Genomic DNA, 24,109 nt, shown 5'->3' on the forward strand with positions numbered 1-24,109 from the left:
AATTTCCTAATTTGTGTAAATTCCTCCAGTAGACCGAATCAACCCCACTTTAGTCTATAGGACACCGTTGCGAAATTTCAGGAGAGTTGTGCAAATGTTGGGAGATTTGCACCAATTTCCTAATTCGTGTAAATTCCTCCAGTAGACCCAATCAGCCCCACTTTAGTCTATAGGACACCGTTGCGAAATTTCAGGAGGGTTGTGCAGATGTTGGGAGATTTGCACCAATTTCCTGTTGGATTGCTGCTCGCTTTGTGGAGCTCTCCTGTTCATGCCAAGTGACCGGGGGTCAACAAACAGGACTCAGGAGTTGGGCCTGAGACAAGCAGCGAGACAAAGAATCCTAGCGATCTCGAACATCGCTTGTGCGCCCGTCCCTACTAAAACCCTACTGCGAACTCAGCAGTACATTTGTCCTCTTTATTTATATAAACTGTCACTTGCTGTGTATTAGGGCTGTGCACCGCCTCGGATCCAAAACCCGAATCCAAAGTGAATCGGGGTGATTCGGACCTCCGAATCACTGATCCGAAGTGGTTCGGGCAAAGGCCGAGGTGGCTTGAAGCCAATTGGCTCCACCCCACCAGTCTCCTTACCTGCTGTCGTCGCTGAAGCTGTCTTGGTTCTGGCAGCTTCCGGTGCCACTGCCGGAAATAAGAGGAAGTAGGCCACGCGATTTTAATATATCGTGCGGCCTCTGCTGTGATTAGTACCTCTATGGCCAACGTAGTTTGTGGCCAACAGCAGATGCAGTGCGATATGTTAAAATCGTGGGGCCTACTTCCAGTCATTTCCACCGGGGGCAGCACCGGAAGCCGCCAGAAGAAAGATGGCGGCAGCGACAGAGGCAGCAGGTAAGGAGACAGGTGGGAGGGAGCCTTTTCTGGGTGTCGGCTCAGAAAAGTCAAAGTCCCCTTGGAGGGCCCAAATCTCACCTCAGCTTAGGTGCCGACTTGAGTCGGGCAACCCCCGAGGTGGATCGGGGCTGCTTCGGGGCCTCCAAGGTGGATCGGGGGGTGGCTGCACAGCCCTACAGTATAGTCTTAAGCAGATTCTGTCATACGACTATTTTGAAAATATAGTTTGGTCCAGCACCCCGGCGCCCGGTCCTTTGGTGGCAAATCCTCCCCTTCTCCCGCACCCTCTAGAATTCAGAGTGGTCTCTGGATACGACACAGGAAAGTGGCCTTGTCTATTTGGCGTTGCGTATGCTGACCCTGTTCCTCTTCCCCCCCTCCGGCAGACGCTATGGTAGCGTAGATTCTGCCGCAAACGGGCAGAGCGACGCTGAGTCTGCTTCCGGGTCAAGCAGGCACACCAGCCGCCAGCCCTCCCTCGAGAGCAGACGTTCCCTAGACCTATCGGATAGGTGGGTCTCTCTCTTGTCTTTCGCTGTGTGCCTTTGCCGAGTTACGTGGTTCTTGGTTTTTTGCAACCTGGATTAGGCCGTTAGCATCCTTCCAGCTGTTAGCATCTGTCCCCCCCTCCTTGAAAAAAAAAACCATTCATTTTCTCAAATAACGTGGAATTCAAAACCCGGATTTTGCCAGGGCTTAGCCTCCCTTGGACTTTTTAAAAAAGAAAAAAGTGTTTTGAGCCATGTGCAGAGTGCTTTCCTTCACTACCAAGTAACTACAGCCAACCACAATGTCTCAGAAGGCTTCTGGGAAGGTTTCTCTTCCTCTCTTCTTTTCTTTTCGAATTAAGCGCTACTCTTGAACAGAAATGGATGCCAAACGATGCCTTCTCTTCAATTGAAGCAATTTCTGGCAACTTTTAGTAAAGGATAAAGTCACCAACAAACACACACCTGCATGCGTCCACCCCCCAAAAATGTGAGATAATATTCCGAACCTTTGGGTAGGTTTTGAAATCAAACGAGATGTCATTGCATCCTATGATTGACCTGGAAAGTTTTGGTCCAGCCTATGTCTGCTTGCCCGTTGCTGGACCAATTCTCAGTGTCCCCTGCAGGTGTAGATGTACAGCAATGATATATATATGCCACTTTTCCACCATGAGCTGTGCTCAAAGTGTCTCGCAATAAACATCAAACAAATATCAAAATACAGGAGTGTGCAACGTTGGCCCTCTGGATGAGCCCCAGCCCTGGTGTAAAAATTGGAGCCGAGTTTTCTGCTTTTGTGTTGTCAACAGAGCATTCCTTTCTAAAGCTGAGCTGAAAGTTCTCCGGAGACTTTTTCCCCCCTGATAAAATCTTTGAGATTTTTTTGGTTTTTCTTACACGCAGCCCTACAGAAGAAGGCCATTGTACAGAATATCCTCAGAATATTCTCTGCCATTTTTTTTTTTTATGACTGTTGTGATGAAGAGGGAACTTCATCAGGTGCTGCATGCAACCAGGATGATCAGGGGTCTGGAAACAAAGCCCTATGAAGAGACACCCCATACACTAGGGTGACCATATAAAAAGGAGGACAGGGCTCCTGTATCTTTAACAGTTGTGTAAAAAAGGGAATTTCAGCAGGTGTCATAGAATCATAGAATAGCAGAGTTGGAAGGGGCCTACAAGGCCATCAAGTCCAACCCCCTGCTCCATGCAGGAATCCACCGTAAAGCATCCCTGACAGATGGTTGTCCAGCTGCCTCTTGAAGGCCTCTGGTGTGGGAGAGACCACAACCTCCCTAGGTCACTGGCTCTATTGTCGTACTGCTCTAACAGTCAGGAAGTTTTTCCTGACGTTCAGCCAGAATCTGGCTTCCTGTAACTTGAGCCTCTTATTCCGTGTCCTGCACTCTGGGCGGATCGAGAAGAGATCCTGGCCCTCCTCAGTGTGACAACCTTTAGAGTGCTATCATGTCTCCCCTCAATCTTCTCTTTTCCAGGCTAAACATGTAGCCTCTTCATAGGGCTTTGTTTCCAGACCCCTGATCATCCTGGTTGCCCTCCTCTGAACACGCTCCAGCTTGTCTGCGTCCTTCTTGAATTGTGGAGCCCAGAACTGGACGCAATACTCTAGATGAGGCCTAACCAGGGCCGAATAGAGAGGACCCAGTACCTCACGTGATTTGGAAGCTATACTTCTATTAATGCAGCCCAAAATAGCATTTGCCTTTCTTGCAGCCATATCGCACTGTTGGCTCATATTCAGCTTGCGGTCTACAACAATTCCAAGATCCTTCTCGTTTGTAGTACTGCTGAGCCAATTTTGAAATTTGTTCCAGTGTGCGGAGTTTGAGACATTTGACTTGAGTTAGCTCATGTCTCTTGCGCCATTAAGGTTCTGCCACAAAACAGTGTCAAGGTGTTTATTGTGTTGCATCTTTACTAATGCACAGATGCGCTCCTGAACACTGGTAAACACGGCTTAAGAGTAATCATAATACAATCATACATGCAATTGTATTAAGATTCGAGGCAGTAAGCCTGTGTGCACCCGTTGCTGGGGAACATGGGCGGGAGGGTGCTGTTGCACCATGTCCTGCTTGTTCATCCCTGGCCGACGGCTGGTTGGCCCCTGTGCGAACAGAGTGCTGGACTAGATGGACCCTTGGTCTGATCCAGCATCAGGGCTCTTCTGATGTTCTTATGTTCTTAAGATTGCTTTTTTGTAGTGTTTCATTAATGCACATTAATGGAAAAAACGTGGACAACACAGAAAGAAACTGAACGTTGTGGAAAGCGGCAAGTGCACTCTGCACAAAATTCAGAAATTTAAAAATAGGATTCCTAACATGCCGGATCCGGTTCGAAAACGAGCCCAGCTAATCGAGAAACTCCAAAAGCCGTCGAGAAATTTGGCTGAAGAGAATGTCGGAAATACCTCTAGTTGGTAGAATTCATTTGCTCTTCTTGTTTTGTCCTGCCCTGGTCATTTCTCTCCACCTCATCGGCGAAAGGCTTGAGGGTGTGCAGATGGGCCCCGTTGTACCTTTGTGAGGGCCCCCTCCCTTGCCCCCCCCCATCGGCGATGCTGGAGGTGTGGTTTCGGTCTAATCTAACTGTGTCCAGTCTCATGTCTGCATGTGCTTTCCTACAGTCTCTGCGGTTTGCTCAGAGGCAGTGTGGTCTATCAGCTTTCAGGATCCGAGGCTTTCCTTCCTGCCCATGGTAAAACCTCTTGTGAATCCCTCCCCAATCCGTATGGCCTTTTCTTCTGTAACGTGCTGCCTCTTGTTCTGAGGATATAGAGTATCTAAGAGTGACCCTAACCTCCACCCCACCCCTCTGCCCCATGAGACTGGTTGGAGGGCCGGCTAAGGAGTGACCAGAAAATTGGTTTTAACCGCTTTGGAAGAGATTTCGTCAGAGGAAGTTTACTTGTGGATCTATGGCCTGGTTCAGACATCCTGCTACTCAATGCAGGAATCCACCCTACAGCATACTGGACAGTATTTTTAAATCAGTTAAGTATTTTTAAATCAGTTCTAAATACATCTGAACTAGAACGATTTATTAATAAAGGTAACGGCAAGCATTTTTTTATTCAAGATGTAGATAAGACATCACTTCTTCACATTCAGAAATGCTTTATGTGCTTTTGGGGGGCAAATTCATCACCAACAACAGAAAAATCAAGTTACTTTGTAACAAATCTTTACCAAAGGGTCCCCCTTTGCCTCTACCAGGGGGACTTGGCCCCCCCAAATCGTAGCCCCATGCCAACTGGGCCCACTGGGCCATCCTCTGCCCAGCCCTGGTTCAGACAACATGCTAAACCACGCTGCTTAACCACAAAATGGTTAATGGAATGGTTAAGCAGCGTGGTTTAGCGTGTTGTCTGAACGGGGCCTCAGAGTTCATAAGGACAGGTGGTTTTTCTGTAACTGTAGTTTTTCAAGTGTCATCTGTGAACTCATATATGTGAACTCATACATGTTCCAGAAGCTGTCCCAGCTGAGCACTTGACAATGCACATTTTCCAGGGTCTCCGGAAAGGGGTCATAGAATCATAGAATAGTAGAGTTGGAAGGGGCCTAAAAGGCCATCAAGTCCAACCCCCTGCTCAGTGCAGGAATCCACCCTAAAGCATCCCTGACAGAGGGTTGTCCAGCTGCTTCTTGAAGGCCTCTAGGGTGGGAGAGCCCACAACCTCCCTAGATCATTGGTTCCATTGTTGTACTGCTCTAACAGTCAGAAAGTCTGATGTGCAAAACGACCCCTGAGAAATGTTAACACATCTCATCTGAATTTAATTTCACTTCTGGCAAGATTCCTACACGTATTTTGCCTGTACAGGAACTCCCGTATCAGGTGTGTGTTTTGCCTTAGGGACAATGCAACATCGATGCAGCCCAGGCCTAAGGAAGGGTTTTGTGCGGATGGCCCCGTTCAGAAAACCCGCTAAACCCTGTTGCTTAGCCACAAAATGGTTTGTGCTTAAGCAGCAGGGTTTAGTGTCTTGTCTGAACCAGGCCATTGAGTTGGAAGAGTTCTGCAGGGTCTGAATGAACTGTACCCCTCCACTATAGAGTGTGAGTGTAAGGAAAGTTGGGGTTTCTTTTCCCCCATTCTCCCTGACATGCTAATACTCTATGTGCAGGGAATTGTATTTTTTTAAAGCATGCCAGGTGGAATATGCCCCGTGCCGTCTGAAGAGGCGCAGTTCATTCCATCACCACAGGATTCTGCCAGGATTCTACCATCTCATTCCGTAGAACTGCGTCAAGTGGGGGCGTCCAATCAGAATTCCTTCTAAACCCTGTGCACAAAGACAGGAAGATTATAGAAATGGGGCAATAGAATCATAGAATAGCAGAGTTGGAAGGGGCCTACAAGGCCATCTAGTCCAACCCCCTGCTCAATGCAGGATACTGCATTTCCATTTTAAGAAGTGAGGTTTGTTTTTGTTTTTGGAGGGGGGGTTAAAAAAATTATTAACAGACAGAAAAACAAACCCATTATGACCACTGTCATTACTGTCTCAATGTGACCACAAGGCACACACACACCAAAAAAACCCTCCCCCATAAAATAGCTTGTCTTAAATACTGAATAGGTCTAATCCCCTGAATTAGAAATACGAATATAGTCTTTCAACCTTCCTTATCTGTGTCTTATAGAGCCCCTCCACAGGGAAACATGGGTGATTGGAGGAGGAAAAAAGCGTTGGGATTGGTTGATATATTTAATGAAAAGGGACCATAAGTTCCATTCAATGAGCGTTTTATTGCACTCTCGTTACTAGGCCGTCACGGAGTTTGCTCAGGTCCCTCACATGACATCTTCTGGCGCCCGCCCCTTCTGGCCTTCCTCACGTGACAAAAAAATACCTGGTTAAGTCTGATGTTTTTTTAAACTCAGAATCGCCGCTCTCTCCTGCTGTGTGCAGGAGAAGCAGCGTCATTAGAACAGCGGACTCAATGGGCCTCGTGTTCGTTGGGTACTTCCTCTTTTGAAAGAGGAAGTAACCGAGGAACGAAAACACGGGCGGAGAAGCGACGGTGGGCAGCTTGTTAACCCCCTTAAATTTGTTTATACGAGAAAAAACCCGCACAAGTTTAATGTGTTGCCTTAATTTCTCTGACAAGGCAATTTCCCACACTCTCACCATCCACCTTTGTACAGAAAGATTATTAGCATTTTCCCACTGAGCTGCAATTTTCATACACGCAGACATTAACAGCAGAGTGACGAACGCTTTGTGGGTTATGGGATCATCTAAGTAGTCAGTAAGTGATAGTAGAACATGGGCTGGGCTGGGAGACAACCATTGCCCTGTGAGGTTGGAAATTTTCCCATAAAAAGCTTCCCAAAAATGTTTTACCAGCTTACATGCCCATCACATGTGCATAAAAGAACCTACCAGCAAAGTGGTGGGACACAGTTATCAATACGGTGTAGTTTTAGAGGATAGAATCATAGAATAGCAGAGTTGGAAGGGGCCTACAAGGCCATCGAGTCCAACCCCCAGCTCAATCCAGTGCCATCGAAAGAACACTTTAAGAGTTGCCTCTTGTCTTGAATTGTAGCTGAAGCTGCTCTTAAAGGTGGTTGAGATTAGGGCTGTGCTCTTCTCCTTGGATCGGAGAAGCAGAAGCGGATTGGGGTGCTTCGCCTCCCCTTAAGGCGGAGGTGAAGAGGATCGAGGGATCAGCGGAGTGGATCGAGGTGAAGGCGGATCCTTCACCTCGATCCGGAGCTCTGCAAAAAAGGTAAGGGGGGGTACTTGGGTCTGCCGCTGCCCGGCAGAGCCAGGTAAGGGGGCAAGGGGGAGGGGGTCTTACCTGCATCCGTCTGCGGCCCCGCGGCTCCTTCAACTGAGCCCGAGGACTCAAACAGGAGGCAGCCTGGTCTTCCTGTTTGAGTCCTCGGGCTCAGTTGAAGCAGCCGCGGGGCCGCAGATGGACGCAGGTAAGGGGCAGGAAGGAGGGGGTGGTTACCTGGCCCTGCCACCGCCGCCTGTGCGGCGACGGCAGCAGAGCCAGGTAAGGGGGCAAGGGGGAGTGGGGTCTTACCTGCATCCATCCACGGCCCATTGCCGGCTTCACTAGAGCCCGCGGTTCAACCCGGAAGTGTAAGCTGCAAGCGGGGCCTACAGTTTCTGGTTGAGCTGCGGGCTCTAGTGAAGCTGGTGGCAGGCCGAGATGGAAGCAGGTAACTGGGAAGAGGGAGGGGTGGCTTACCTTACCTCCGCTCCACTGCGGAGCTCCGATTTGGAGCCGGAGCTCCACAGCGGAGCGGAGCGGACCCTAGGCGGATCGGGAGCGGGGCGGAGCAGGGGGTCCATGCACAGCCCTAGTTGAGATCACACTTTCAACCATTTCTGTTCATCAATTTTGATGTCTGGATCATCTTCTCCTCAAAACCAGCCTTGTATTATCAGCATTGCTCATAGTAGCACTTATTAGCTGTTGGTATATAAGAGCACCTGGTCCTTTCATAGATTTATCTGTTGCAACAGAGTGATGTTCAAAAGCAGTTAGCGATGGCAGTATTTCATTGTGCTTTTTAATTTATTTATTAAAGAGCAATTTTGGGTTAAATGGAGCCAATGATATAGGGGTATTTCTGAACTTTATCTGCAGAGATTCCTCTGTTATAGGTTGGCCTCTGGCAAATAAGTCTCTAATTCTAAATATACCCTTCTCCTCCCACTTCCCGTATTATAGGGTGACCATGTGAAAAGGAGGACAGGGCTCCTGTATCTTTAACAGTGGTATTGAAAAGGGAATTTCTGCAGGTGTCATTTGTATATATGGAGAACCTGGTGAAATCCCCTCTTCATCACAACAGTGAAAGCTGCAGGAGCCCTGCCCTCTTTTAAATCTGGTCACTAGTGTAGCTCCTGCAGCTTTAACTGCTGTGATGAAGAGGCAATTTCACCAGGTTCTTCAAATACAATACAAACAGTTGTATTGAAAAGGGAATTTCAGCAGCTGCCATTTGTATATATGGGGAACCTGGTGAAATTTCCTCTTTATCACACCCCTCTTTTAAACCTGGTCCCTCTAGTAGAGCTCCAGAACTGGAGCCCAGAACTGGACGCAATACTCTAGATGAGGCCTAACCATAGGGTGACCATATTTGGGAAACCAAAAAAGAGGACACCTAGTGTGTGTGGGGGGGGGGAAGCAGCTTTCTGAGTCCTGCAGAAAGTATGTTATTCCCCCGCCACCTTAAAGAACCCGATTGGAGTGGAGGAGGGGAAAGGATTTCATTCTGCACCACCACCATCCACTCCAATTGGGGCCTTTTCTATAATGTCCAGGAATGACCCACTTTCCCCTTTAAGACCTCAATTGGAGCTCGGGGTGGGGGAATGATGTGCCTCAAGAAAGCATGTCACTCCCTCCTGCCATGCTAATGGCAGCCTTAAAGGGGAAGGTGTTTATTGAAAATGATAGAAAATCCCCCCTGACACCATGGAAAGAACAAAAACCGGGACAAATCCGGGGAAATCCTGACAGTTGGTCACCCTACCTAACCAGGGCCAAATAGAGAGGAACCAGTACTTCACGTGATTTGGAAGCTATACTTCTATTAATGCAGCCCAAAATATCATTTGCCTTTCTTGTAGCCACATCGCACTGTTGGCTCATATTCCGCTAGCGATCTACAACAATTCCAAGATCCTTCTCATTTGTAGGATTGCTGAGCCAAGTATGCCCCATCTTGTAACTGTGCATTTGGTTTCTATTTCCTAGATGTAGAACTCGGCATTTATCCCATAGCAGCTCTAGGAACAGGGTTTAATTCCTATGACTCCCAATGAAAGAATTGTAGTCATTTTGGGGAACAGACAAGGGATCCCACCTAAAGAAATCCACCGCTTGCCTTCATAAAAGCGCAATTCCTCATTTTCTTTGGGGCACGTTGGGGGCGGTTTTAAATGATTTCCAAAATGGGTTATATTTGTACATGTAATCTCACAGTGCATGTACCCCCATGTTGTGACTCAACCACACATGTTCCCGGACCAAAATTGGTGTGGGATTGAGGAGGCCTGTGTATGTGTGTGTGTGTGTGTGCTTACGTGTAAATTGCAGAAGCCCCGTTTTTGGTGATGGTAGTGCAATCGATGTACATCAGCCATGTCAAGAGGCCATTTTGGCAAAAGTTGGTGGAGACCGGCAGTCAATGGGCCCTCTGTGACTTGTGTCTGCCCTTTTATAAGCGTCTATCTTCCTCTCTCCCTCTTTCTTCTCGTTTTCCTTGGAATCCCTCTTCCCCACTCCCCCCAACCGCCACCCACCCCTGCAGCCCCACAGGGAGCAGCCGCTATGCCTCCTCAGCGGAATTGAGCCAGGGCAGTTCACAGCTGAGCGACGACTTTGACCCCGATGACGTGAGCTTAGATGAACGGGACGGCGATTCCTACCACTCTTGCCACAGCTCGGTGAGTTACCATAAAGACTCTCCGCGCTGGGATGAAGAGGAGGACGAGGAGGACCTCTACCTGGAGGGGGACTTCAACGAAGAGTACAGCGGCAACGAGGAGTATTACCCCGAGGAGGAGGTAGCGGAACCCGAACCTGGGTCATATCCCAGGGACACTTACCAGCAGCAGGAACAACAGGAGAAGGGCCAGCCGTTGCAGCCGCCGCCACAATTTGCTCTCTCTCAGCAGAAGCCACAGCAGGCACCACCGCAGCAGCAGGAGCAGAAGCCACAACAGGCGCCACCGCAGCAACAGAAACCGCAGCAGGCCCCACAAAAGCAGCCGCAGCCGCAGCAAAAGCTACCACAGCAGCAACCATCGCAAACGCACCCGCCGCCGCCGCAAATAACGCAGCCGCAAAAACAAGACGTGCCACTGAAGCAGCCGACGCAACAGAAGCTGCAGCAGCAGGAGCAGAAACAGGAGAAGTTAGAAGAGATTCCAACAGTCCAGCAGGAGGAGATGACGGTGAAAGAGACCCCGGCCCAGGAGAAAGCCCTGGAGGAAGAGACCCCTCCGACGGAGGAGAGGTGAGAACGGCAGACAAAGGGGTGGGGGAAGTGTTATCCTTGTACTTGACACACTTCAAGTATAGCAGAAGCATAGAGGGGAAAGGAGGCATTTAGGCCACTCAGCTTAGACCTACAGGTCTAGCGCAACGGAGGAGTGAGGATCTCGCGATATTGTTATCGTGAGATCATAGAATCATAGAATAGCAGAGTTGGAAGGGGCCTACAAGGCCATCGAGGCCAACCCCCTGCTCAATGCAGGAATCCACCCTAAAGCATCCCTGACAGATGGCTGTCCAGCTGCTTCTTGAAGGCCTCTAGTGTGGGAGGGCCCACCACCTCCCTAGGTCACTGGTTCCATTGTCGCACTGCTCTAACAGTCAGGAAGTTTTTCCTGATGTCCAGCCAGAATCTGGCTTCCTGTAACTTGAGCCCGTTATTCCGTGCCCTGCACTCTGGGAGGATTGAGAAGAGATCCTGGCCCTCCTCTGTGTGACAACCTTTTAAGTATTTGAAGAGTGCTATCATGTCTCTCCTCCATCTTCTCTTCTCCAGGCTAAACATGCCCAGTTCTTTCAGTCTCTCTTCATAGGGCTTTGTTTCCAGACCCCTGATCATCCTGGTTGCCCTCCTCTGAACACGCTCCAGCTTGTCTGCGTCCTTCTTGAATTGTGGAGCCCAGATCTCCCCCTCTGTTTACACACGGTGTGTGATGACCTCGGAGGGACAGGATGTGGCGGCCGCCATTTTGTTTTTAAAAAAACACACAGAAGGAGCGCACAAGCGCCCATGTGCTGAAAGGTAGGGCCTCCCAGTCCCCGCCGCCCAGCGACGCTCTATCCTTCTCCTCTGTGCTGGCGCAAGCACATTTTTACATTATTTTTTAATTATTTTGTATTCTGAATTTGTGTTGTAAACTGCCCAGAGAGCTTTTGCTTTGGAGTGGTATAGAAAAACAATCTTCATCATCATAGAATCATAGAATAGCAGAGTTGGAAGGGGCCTACAAGGCCATCAAGTCCAACCCCCCTGCTCAATGCAGGAATCCACCCTACAGCATCCCTGACAGATGGTTGTCCAGCTGCCTCTTGAAGGCCTCTAGTGTGGGAGAGTCCACAACCTCCCTAGGTCACTGATTCCATTGTCGTACTGCTCTAACAGTCAGGAAGTTTTTCCTGATGTCCAGCTGGAATCTGGCTTCCTTTAACTTGAGCCCGTTATTCCGTGTCCTGCACTCTGGGAGGATCGAGAAGAGATCCTGGCCCTCCTCTGTGGGACAACCTTTTAAGTATTTGAAGAGTGCTATCATGTCTCCCCTCAATCTTCTCTTCTCCAGGCTAAACATGCCCAGTTCTTCATAGGGCTTTGTTTCCAGACCCCTGATCATCCTGATTGCCCTCCTCTGAGGGCAAGTTTTGCAAGCCAAACTATCTGCAATTATATTCCTTGAGTGTTCCCTCTATTGGCCCCAAGAAGGTTCAGGCGCTCCTTTACGCAGATGATACGGCCCTTTTATCTATCACTCAGGTCGGCCTGAGGAGACTGTTGAATAGATTAGGCACGATCTGTAAAAAGGAAAAATTAGTAATCAACTATTCTAAAACCAAGGTGGTAGCCTTCTCTAGGAGAAATCGCGTGCACAGATGGCTCTTGGATGGCCAGCAGATAGAACAATGCATGAGTTTTAAATATCTGGGAATTTACTTCTCCTTTAATGGGGGTTGGAAAACCCAAGTGGAGGCAGCTAAATACTCAGCTAAAGCAATATTATCATATGGAAGACACAAAGGTGGCTCCTTGGTTGCCCCCACCCTGAAGCTTTTTGTAGCCAAAGTTCTCCCACAACTATTGTATGGGGCAGAATTATGGGGTCAAGACTTTATTTCATCAGTAGAGACCGTACAGAACATGGTGTTGAAGGAATTGTTAGCTCTTCCAGTAGGGGTTCCCGTTGCCTTATTAAGAATGGAGGTGGATTTGCCCTCCTTCAAGTCAAGAATCCACAAGAGTATTATACTTTATGGGAAAAAGTTAATGACTCTAAATGAAAATAACTTAGCTAAACAATGTTTCAATGAACAGTTGAAAAAGGGTGGATGGGCACATAACTGGTTAACTTTGTCCCAGCTCTATGCCAAGGAGGTGGAGGAGCTGCTAGCTAATAACAAAAGGAGTATTGGAGATAGAATCTATGAGGCTGATGCCCAAGGAAACGCAATAGCTAGTCAATTACAGGCCTTCGCTCCATGGTTTAGTCTTATTAAGAAAGAACAGTACTTTTCACAATATTTGCTTGACCTATCGTTTCCTGCCCTAAGAAAGGCCTTTACTGCCCTTCGTTTTCAGACAATGCCCTCTGCCTTCTTGGAGGGGAAGTATAAAAAAGTCCCCCATGCCCAGATCTGTTTTTGTGGTTCGGGGGAGATCGAAGACCTAGCGCATTATCTTCTGCGTTGCTCTCTGTACAAAGAAATCAGGGAGCGTTTTATAAAGGAACTATTGTTAGCAAGGGCGGGTTGGCACACTAGAGACATTATCTGCGATCTGCTGGCGGACCATAGTAAAGCAATCACAATTAAGGTAGCAAAGTTTGCGGCTGCAGCCCAAAAAAATCAGAAATAACTACAAAGTCTGCGTAGATTGTAAGGGGGACCATTATTTATTTATTTATTTATTTATATAGCACCATCAATGTACATGGTGCTGTACAGAGTAAAACAGTAAATAGCAAGACCCTGCCGCATAGGCTTACATTCTAATAAAATCATAGTAAAACAATAAGGAGGGGAAGAGAATGCAAACAGGCACAGGGAAGTGAAAACAGGCACTGGGTAGGGTAAAACTAACAGTATAAAGTCCAAACAGCATCAGGTTTCAAAAGCTTTAGGAAAAAGAAAAGTTTTTAGCTGAGCTTTAAAAGCTGCGATTGAACTTGTGGATCTCAGATGTTCTGGAAGAGCGTTCCAGGCGTAAGGGGCAGCAGAAGAAAATTTGATTTAATTAAATAGTTAATAAACCATTTGATTTAATAGTTTTGTATAAACTATCATCAGACATCCCACCTATCTGATAGTGCCAGATATTGACTGCCAGCATTTTAGGTTATAATGTAATCACTGAAATTATCCTTGTGACTTTGGCATGTATGTTACCATTATGACAGCAAAGGGTGGGTGCTGCAGACAAATGGAGCACCCCTAGAGTGACCCACTGACTGACTCCTTGGTTGAGAAAGGATTGTAGCGCAAATATTTTGAATATTTTAAATAATGTGTGTTGCTATATGTGAGCAATTCTGTATTTTGTAATGGTCTTTGTGCTATAAACAAATAAACCATTCATTCATTCATTATATTCCTTGAGTGTTTAAATACAGTGTGGCTTCTTGAATAACTATTTAGTGTTACTGCCTTGGCAGGAGCCTCATATATCTATATATCTATATTTATACATATATCTATCTATATCACTTTACCTCTGCATTCTCTTTATAGGGAGAGAGCGGAAGTCGAGGTGGTAGACCCCAAAGTGAGGGCGAAGGCCAACTGGCTACGGGCATTCAATAAGGTCTGCATGCAACTCCAAGAGGCGAGTATCTTCTCCGGCGGTCACTCACACACGTGGGCCACCTTTGAAAAATTCAAATGGGGGCGATTTGGGCTCATATCCCAGATTGTGAAGCATCACCTCCTTTCCCTGCTTCATTGATCCCTCTTCTTCTAGGGATGCTTCAGAAGTTCTCATCTGAGATTTATTATTTATTTATTTTATTACATTTATATCCCGCCTTTTTTCCTCCAAGGAACCCAAAGGAACATAATCCTCTTCTCCATGTTTTCCTCACAACAACAACCCTGTGAGGTGGGTGGGGCTTAGAGTCTGTGACCGGCCCAAAGTCACCCAGTGGGTTTCCATGGCCGAGTGGGGACTTGAACCTGGGTCTCCCAACTTCCAATCCAACACTCTAGCCACCACACCACACTGGCTCTTATTTCTGTTCCACCTTTCAGGACGCCAAAGCAACCATGATGGCTCACAGGCAAAACCCAAAATTCATTAATAACATCAAAATACGACAATATTTTTCCATCCACCTCTCTCTCATCTAAGCTTCTGTTATATTTGTATATGTGTGTGTATTTATTTATTTATTTTTATTTATTATTGCATTCATATCCCGCCTTTTTTTCCCTCCATGGAACCCAAGGCGGCCTACCTAATCCTCCTCCTCTCCATGTTATCCTCACAACAACAACCCTGTGAGGTGGGGTGGGCTGAGAGTCTGTGACCGGCCCAAAGTCACCCAGTGGGTTTCCATGGCCGAGGGGGGACTCGAACCTGGATCTCCCGACTCCCAGTCTGACACCTTAGCCACTACACCACACTGGCTCTCTTTAATAGATTCTGGAGTTCTGAAGTACTTGATATTCTTTTTGAAATAGAATTGATGCCTCATAAATCCCCCTGTTATTCCATTATTATTACTATTATTATTATTATTATTATTATTATTTATTTATATAGCACCATCAATGTACATGTACTATTATACAGCTGAAGCCTCAGCTTTGAGTTGCTTCAGTATCTCACACACAAACTTAGTCACGCTTGCCTTCATAAAACAGTGCAAAACAATAATAATAATAATAATAATAATAATAATAATAATAATAATAATAATAGAAGAAGAAGAAAGCATTTCTGTCACGATGGCATCAGGGACTTTTGTATGGTGCATCACTGATATACATGTACATTGTTAATACTCCTCCCCGCAAAAAAGCTAGCTTGATTTGATTTATATATGGTTATGTCAACCTTAGTTTTGTGAGGTGTTTTACCAGTTAGTACACCCTCCGTTTGCACACAAACACACACACATACACGCACACGACTACGATTCCCATGGTTCTTTAGGGGAAATTATTATACCGCATTTCTTCAATTGTAAGTCGCCATCGATTGTAAGACGCACGCTAATTTCAGTACCGCCAACAGGGGGGGGGAACCCTAAGACACACCCGCGATTCTAAGACGCACCCCATTTTTAGAGATGTTTATATGGGGGGAAAAGTGTGTCTTAGAATCGAAGAAAGTTAACTTAATCGAATTGCAGATTTGATTGGTAGTGCAACTGTCGCCTGAGTTGTTCTCGCATGATCCAAAGTCTGACCATATCTTGGGGTCTCTTCCTGTGTACCCTTTGATATTTCACCCTTTCCTTTGCCACAAAAAAGCACTTCCTAACAAAAAAAAACTACATATAAGGTGCTTCTCCATAACTCAGCTCGCTACTAATGAGTCAGCCATAAGATCATAGAATCATAGTAGAGTTGGAAGGGGCCTATAAGGCCATCGAGTCCAACCCATCGCTCAATCCAAGGCCTAACCCCTTCCCTCCTGTTGCCACAACTCTATACTGACCACGTCATCGGACGAGCACTCTATAGCACACTCGTGATGGGCAATTCACGGATCTGTGCGGGATATGTTGACGATGCAGCCTTCCTCCCCGGCTTCTCCCGCTCCTTCTGTTATTTTTCACGCTCAGATTCCAACCTTCAAAATCCGATTCTTCCGGCTGTAACACTAACTGGCGGCATTCCCTGCCGTGTGCAGGAGAGGTTGCGCCATAAAGAACGCCTACTGGATGGGCTACGTGGTCAATGCTGCGTCCTCTTCCTTCCCCCTATGAAGAAAGAGGAAGCTGCTCATCCCTACTGTGGGACAGAAGCAGGAAGCAAAGCGACAGGAGGGAAACGCAATCCCACCCCCATCTGATGATCCTCTTAAAGTGGGAGAAACTCCATCTGTTGGATTTCTGCCTGTGGTGCATCTACCTCCCCCAACCATCTCCATCCCATCAGAGTTATTGTTATATTGGCGCTGACTTGAGTTTGCATCTGCCTACCACCTGACCTGCTGCCCCCTTTCCCTTTTGGCCCCCTCCCCTGTTAACTCAGTTGACCGTCTATAATTTTTGTTTCGTTTTGTTTTTAGACTCCACCCGCCATCTTTGCTCATTTTCTTTTGGCCCCAATGCTGCCCTTCCTGCGACGCCCCTTCCCAATCTCCACTTTTCAGTTGCTCAGAATCACCACAATTTTGTCTCCGCGTGCCTCTGTGTCTGGGTTGGCGTATGAACGCAGGTAAGGGAATGCAGCTGTCACCTGCTAGAAGGAAAAGAAATGCCCTCCAAAAGGGAATTCAAAGAAGAAACACACGATCCTGGGTTGGGTTCAGAACTCTTGTAATTACCTTACTTATGAGGTGGTTGAGCAGTGTGTGTGAGTGTTCTGTTGTTCGTTGTACAGGTTCTAGCAACCTGTAGCCTCCTCAGCTTACTGCACTTCAGTTAAAGCCCAGGCAAAGTCATTATAAGGCAATTTCTCCCACAACCTGGGTTTGGAGGTGTGTCAACCGGTTCTGGAGGGGGTTACACTCTCCATGAGAGACTGCGTTCGTAGCTTGGGGGTGCTTCTGGATCCGTCACTCCAAATGACAGCTCAGATGCGACAGCCAGGAGTGCTTACTATCAACTTCATAGAATCACAGAGTCATAGAATAGCAAAGTTGGAAGGGGCCTAAAAGGCCATCAAGTCCAACCCACTGCTCAATGCAGGAATCCGCCTTAAAGCAACCCTTTCAGATGGTTGTCCAGCTGCCTCTTGAAGGCCTCTAGTGTGGGAGAGCCCACGACCTCCCTAGGTCACTGGTTCCATTGTCGTACAACTTCAGCTGATACGCCAGCTGCGCCCCTTCCTGGAGTCAGAAGACCTAAAGACGGTCATGCTCGCGCTGGTAACTTTGAGGCTCGACTTCTGCAATGCGCTCTACGTAGGGCTACCTTTGTGCCTAGTCCGGAAACTTCAACTAGTTCAAAATATGGCAGCCAGGCTGGTCACTGGTACACCTAGGGGAGACCACATCACACCAGTCTTAAAATCTCTTCACTGCCTGCCAATTAGTTTCCGGGCGAAGTATGAAGTGTAGGTCATCAACTTTAAAGGTTAAAGGTTATCACCTTTAAAGACCTACATAGTTTGAGTCCAGGCTACCTGCGGGATCACCTTCTCCCGTACAATCCACCCCACACATTCAGGTCCTCTGGGAAGAATTTACTCCAGCCAGCCAAAATTAGGCTGACAGGTATTACCCAGAGGACCTTCTCTTCTGCTGCTCCCAGACTGTGGAATGGCCTGCCAGAGGAGACTCGTCAGCTTAACAGTCTATCAGCAAATAATAATAATAATAATATTTATTTGTTTGTTACCTGCTTCTTCCTCTGGATCGAGGGGTCCAACACAAAAGCTATAAAGACTGAACTATTCCAGCAGGCCTATCCAGTGGAATTTCAGGATGTTTATAGGAATTTTAAGGATGTTTTAATAAAGTATACTATGTTTTAAATTCAGTTTTTTGTATTTTATACTTTTTCTCGTTCCCCACCTCGATCCAAACGGAGAGGTGGGTAAAAAATAAATTGTGTTATTATTATTATTATTATTGTTATTGTTATTATTATTATTTCAGATTTGGAAGTGCAAAACTGTTGAGAAGCTACAAACTGATGGGAAAATGTACATTATAAAGAAAACGCAAACACAGTACCCTCAACCACCTCCCAGTAATTAGGCAAGCTCAAAAATGCCACCCAAATAAATTTAAAATGAAAGATAAAATGCTTTGATAAGGAGGCAGCAAAACAGAAGCCACTTTCATGGGGGGAAGAAAACTTTCAGGAAATTGGAAAACTGATTTTGAAACCACACCAGTTCCACCCATTCCCTGAAACTGAACACAGTAATGACCCTCTCATAATGTGGTACAGGCTTCTGTTTTGCACGCAGAAGGTTCCAGGTTCAATCTCCAGGTACGGCAGGAAAAACTCCTGCCTGTCAAGTTATTCAACAAACATAGGCCTTAGCTAGACCTTACCTGTTATCCCGCGACGGAGGAGGGAAGCTTTCGCGTTGTGTTTAACACAACACCCCTCCTCTGTTTACACGCGATGCGTGACGACCTCAGAAGGAGAGGCGTCGCGCCCGCCATTTTTTAATTTTTAAAGGGGCAGCAGCGCACAAACGCTTGTGCGCAAAAGGTAAGTAATTTTTTAAAATTTAAATTATTTTCCCCACTTCCCCCACCCTACCCCCAATGGGCGCAGTGCTGCGCCCCGTGCGTGGCTCCTCGCGAGGAATTGCGCGGAGCCGGGTCAATCCGCGGCACCCGGCCGCACGTTCCGCGGTCTCGGGCTCAGCCTGGAAAGGGGAGAGCTATATCCTGGGGCAAGGGAGGAATCATCCCTTCCTGATCCCGGGATCCCCTGTGCGTCGTGTGGACACACAAGGACGATCCTGGGGTTTTCCCAAGGATAAAACTCTGTCTAGCTATGGACATAATCCCTTTTTAAAAAGTGAATTATCCCTGTTTCTCTCGCATTTTAAGCCTTATGAAACATCTCTGCGTGTAAAAAGAGATCAGCAAGGGATGGAGAAAAATGGGCGAGTGGCTATATATGACCCCCTCCATCTTTCTATGCAAATTTCCCAAACAGGGACAAATACACAGAGAATGAGAATTTTCAGCAGTTAGAGCCTGGCTTTTACAACAAACAGGTTTTGCCTTTTTCCACCTCCCTGAAAACTGCCAAAATGACGCTTCCAATTTTGCCCGATGCAAACGGGGGCAGCATTTTTATTTATTTATTTATTTATTTGCCTGGAAACGTTTTGGCTCAGCCGTTTAATAATTTGTGACGTGGTTAATATAATGTACTGCTAGGTTTAGAGAAAGGAAATATTCCAGTCTCTCTTTTCTACTTTTATGGGGCTCCGGTGGGGCCGCTTGGGTGCAACACCTTGTCAAGGGGCGCTCAACTAACTTTGGCACTTTCGATTTTTTGCAGGCTCGAGGTGAAGGATTTGGAGAATCAAAATCCCTGTGGTTTAAAGGCGGGTGAGTTACAGATACAGATGTATGAGAAATTAGTTTCGGTTTGTTTCTCATCAGGATTTTACCCAGTTCACACCTTCCAGACATTGCAATGTGCATTACATTTCAAAAATGTGTGCATTTCAAAATGAGTACACTTTAAAAATGTGCACGGATATTCTTTCATCATGACATACAGCAGTCAATATTTGACTGTATTTTACAGCTGGTATTGCAGTAGTTCTCAAAAATTTTGACCGGATTTGAAACATAACTGTTTGGCATTAGATAGAATCTGATAGTTGGCATGCCGTCGTAGTCAACTTTTGACAGGATCTGATAGATAGCGTGCATCTTTAGCCAAATTTTATGAGGGATGTATGAGAATTTTGTTCCTGTTAGCGAATCATAGAATAGCAGAGTTGGAAGGGGCCTACAAGGCCATCGAGTCCAACCCCCTGCTCAATCCAGGAATCCACCCTAAAGCATCCCTGACAGGTGGTTGTCCAGCTGCCTCTTGAATTAAAAAATTCATTTAATTAATTAATGACACTGTGAACCATGGTTAAGCATTCCGTTAACCATTTTGTGGTTAAGCAGTATGGTTTAGCGTGTTGTCTGTCATTGTGTCAGGTTTTTCAACCCTCTTAAAAATTATCCATCGCAATGCCAGATAGCTTTAGGATTTGGGGAAAGGGACTCCATCAACCTGGAAGATGTGGCGCACGCAAAATCAGAATTCTCTCCCTCTCCCTCTGGCCGTTTCTATGCACAGGGAGAATTGGGGTTATGCTGAGGCAGTGGTAAGCCCTGTGTAGCTGCCCCATCAAATGCCCAAATTTGCCATAGAATCATAGAATAGTAGAGTTGGAAGGGGCCTCTAAGGCCATCAAGTCCAACCCCCTGCTCAATGCAGGAATCCACCTCAAAGTATCCCTGACAGATGGCTGTCCAGCTGCATCTTGAATGCTTCTAGTGTGGGAATGGCCACGACCTCCCTAGGTCATTGGTTCCATTGTCATACTGCTCTAACAGTCAGGAAGTTTTTCCTGATGTCCAGCCAGAATCTGGCTTCCTGTAACTTGAGCCCATTATTCCGTGTCCTGCACTCTGGGAGGATCGAGAAGAGATCCTGGCCCTCCTCTGTGTGACAACCTTTCAAGTATTTGAAGAGTGCTCTCATGTCTCCCCTCAATCTTCTCTTCTCCAGGCTAAGCAGCCCCAGTTCTTTCAGTCTCTCCTCATAGGGCTTTGTTTCCAGACCCATCTTCTTCCAGAGCAAACCCTCGGTGTATGGCAGCATCCACTGCTGGCAATCCACCACTCCCGGATGCGTTGCGCTCGCCGAAGTGAAGCCCTCCGCAATGGGTAGCCAGTGCTTGCTAGCTCAGCCCTGGTAACCAGCCCAAATTAACTCTGCTGGAATCAGTCAAGTCAGCAAAGGTCCCTTCTGCAGGCTCCGCTGACTTGTCCCATTCTGGAAGCCCTGATTCTGGAAACCCTAGCTCTTCCTTCACTGGCATTCGCTTCTGCTGGCCCGGCGGCAGCGTTGGCTGCTGCCCCATGTGTCTCTTCTCCCACCCAGTCCTACCCTGTGCCTCTGTCCCTTTTTTCAGCTCCCCTGTCCAGCTTTTCCTTCCCCTTCTCCCTCACGCGTTCTCTGACTGTCTTTGTCTTTCTTTCTTTTTTCCAGGCCTGGTGGCGGGTTGATCATAATTGATAGTATGCCTGATATTCGCAAAAGAAAACCAATCCCTCTAGTTAGTGATTTGGTGAGGTTTCGCTTAACGTTTTTCTTTTCTTTCTCCCCGGCAGCCGTTGGCTACATCTGCTCTGGAACCGCAGGAATTCCGCTACGTGTCCTTCTGGAGCCGGGTTAATGGAAGGAGGGGATATACCTTCCCTCTTTTAACTGACCCCTTTCTCCCCGACCCCCCTCGCCCTCCGTGGCTATTGCTCAACCAATGATTTTTCAACAAGCAGAAACTGAATCCGAATCTGACATTTATGTAACGGGATGGCGTGCACTCAATATTTTATATCCTGAGATCTGGTGTAACTTAGTGGCTAAGAGTGTGAGCTGAAAACCACCATAGCTCAAATCCTCACTCAACCGCAAACTTACTAATAGTTATCCCGGAGAACTAATACTTAAGTCTGTCTAGACATGCATACGGTTGTACTGTAAGTAGCCTTAGGTATATAAGAATTCTACTCATTGCACCTACAGTATGTGTAGGGGATTGATGGGGATTTATTTATTTATTTATTTATTTATTTATTTATTACATTTATATTTAGTCTTTTTTCCTCCGAGGAACCCAAGGTGGCATTCATAACCCTCCTCCTCTCCATGTTATCCTCACAACAACAACCCTGTGAGGTAGGTCGGGCTGAGAGTCTGTGACTGGCCCAAAGTCTCCAAGTGAGCTTCCATGGCTGAGTGGGGACTAGAACCCGGAACTCCCGACTCCCAGTCCAACATCTTAGGCCTTAGCTAGACCTAAGGTTTATCCCGGGATCGTCCTGGGGTCATCCCTGTTCATGTAAATGACACACAAGGGACCCCAGGAGCAGGCAGGCATGATCCTGGGATAAACCTTAGGTCTAGCTAAGGCCTTAGCCGCTACACCACATTGATTTGCTTATTCCCCTAAGAGCTTATAACAGCTTTCTCCAACCTGGTTGCCTTCACAGTATTGGACTACAACCCCCATAATCTCCAGTCCGCATGGCCAACTGTCAGGGATGATGGGAGTTGGAGTCCAACAACAGCTCGCGGCCCACAAGTTTCCTGCCTGTCCTTACAGGCAGGGCCGGCCCAAGAGACTTTGCCGCCTGAGGCAAAGCAGCAAACGGTCTCCTTCCGTGCACCATTTGTACGTAAGCCTGTCAAGTTCTTTTGGCGCCTGAGGCAGAAAACACCGCAAGCATTTATCCCCTTCCCTCATAGGTAAAGATGCAACAAAAATAAGTTAAATAACTAACGATTTGCTGCGCTTTCCTGAGAACCAAAATCTGAGGCAAATCTCACTCTGGCTAATTATACGGGCAGCCCTGCTTAGAGAGGTTGCTGAAAGGAAAATAATGTTTGAATCCTCAAACTATTAAAATACTTAATATTAACTATTAATTGTATATTAAGCGTTAAACAGAAGTCTCAGCCTCTGCACCAAAGTACAATTCTCAGAAGCCTCCCGGAGAGACCATGGGCATGTCTAGATGCGGCGATATTTATTTATTTATTACATTTATATCCCGCCCCATAGCTGAAGCTCTCTGGGCGGTTTACAAAAGTTAAACACAGTAAACATTAAAAAAAAAAGTATACAAAATTTAAAAACCATCAAAAACATAAAAACAACAGTATAAAAACAACAGTATCCATTTAAAAACAACAGTTCTGGGGTCCGTTAGAAAAAAAACTTAGCGTTGTTAAATGCTGTTAAATGCCTGGGAGAAGAGAAAAGTCTTGACCTGGCGCCTGAAAGATAACAGTTTTAGCGCCAGGTGAGCCTCATCGGGGAGATTATTCCACAGTCATAGAATCATAGAATAGCAGAGTTGGAAGGGGCCTACAAGGCCATCCAGTCCAACCCCCTGCTCAATGCAGGAATCCACCCTAAAGCATCCCTGACAGATGGTTGTCCAGCTGCCTCTTGAAGGCCTCTAGTTGTGGGAGAGCCCACAACCTCCCTAGGTAACTGATTCCATTGTTGTACTGCTCTAACAGTCAGGAAGTTTTTCCTGATGTCCAGCTGGAATCTGGCTTCCTTTATCTTGAGCCCGTTATTCCGTGTCCTGCACTCTGGGAGGATCGAGAAGAGATCCTGGCCCTCCTCTGTGTGACAACCTTTTAAGCATTTGAAGAGTGCTCTCATGTCTCCCCTCCATCTTCTCTTCTCCAGGCTAAACATGCCCAGTTCTTTCAGTCTCTCCTCATAGGGCTTTGTTTCCAGACCCCTGATCACCCTGGTTGCCCTCCTCTGAACATGCTCCAGCTTGTCTATGTCCTTCTTGAATTGTGGAGCCCAGAACTGGACGCAATACTCTAGATGAGGCCTAACCAGGGCCGAATAGAGAGAAATAGTGGGGGGGGGGGCACCACCGAAAAGGCCCTCTCCCTTGATCCTCATCCCGGGATTGTCCCTGTGCATTCACATGACATCACAGGGCACATGACATCACAGGGCACATGACTCACAGGGCGGTATATAAATGCAAGGAAAGACGATTCTTCCCTTGCCCCAGCATATCGCCCTGCCCTTCCATTTTGATTTTTCTCGCAGTCTCTGGATGATGCCGAGATCATGGGACGTGTGGCCCGTTGTCATAGTTTCCCCCCCCCCGGCTCCTCGCAAGTAAACAGGAACCGGGCATAAAGCTCTTCAGGAGCTCTGTGCCCATTGGGGGTAAGGTGGGGGGAGCGTGAGGCGTTTTCTTTCTTTTTTAGAAACTTATAGTTTCGTTCGAGTGCTCATGCGCTCATTTTCCTTTAAAAAAAAAATCCAAAATGGCGGGCGTGACGTCCTCTTCCTCCCGGGACGCCGCGCGCCACGTGTAGACGAAGGGAACAATCTCAAAATCATAAAATCCCGAGATCCTCCTCCTCACCCCTTTTCGTCTAGCCATGCCCCGTGACAGTTAAAACTGGTCTGAAACCAATAATTTAAGTGTGGAGTCACTGTTGTCACTACCTTACACCAGATATCGGATACACTGCTGCTACAGCGGATTAATTTTCTGATTGCCTTTCAATCCAAAAAACATCCGTCGTGGTGGCATCGATATAATAATTTTTGCAGGTAAACAATTGTTGGGAGA

General features: G+C 46.9%; 1 protein-coding gene across 1 annotated transcript in view; it reads left to right on the forward strand.

Annotated features, from left to right (window-relative positions):
• UNC13A (unc-13 homolog A) overlaps nt 1-24,109 on the forward strand; it is a 166,213-nt gene that overhangs the window by 39,635 nt on the left and 102,469 nt on the right. The window contains exons 10-13 of the mRNA XM_063147208.1: nt 9,665-10,372; nt 13,846-13,939; nt 19,260-19,309; nt 20,979-21,057. Coding sequence (XP_063003278.1) covers nt 9,665-10,372; nt 13,846-13,939; nt 19,260-19,309; nt 20,979-21,057 — 931 coding nt within the window. The remainder of the gene's footprint in view (nt 1-9,664; nt 10,373-13,845; nt 13,940-19,259; nt 19,310-20,978; nt 21,058-24,109) is intronic.

The sequence above is a fragment of the Elgaria multicarinata genome, chromosome 23, assembly GCF_023053635.1.
Source record: "Elgaria multicarinata webbii isolate HBS135686 ecotype San Diego chromosome 23, rElgMul1.1.pri, whole genome shotgun sequence".
Lineage (NCBI taxonomy): Eukaryota > Metazoa > Chordata > Lepidosauria > Squamata > Anguidae > Elgaria > Elgaria multicarinata.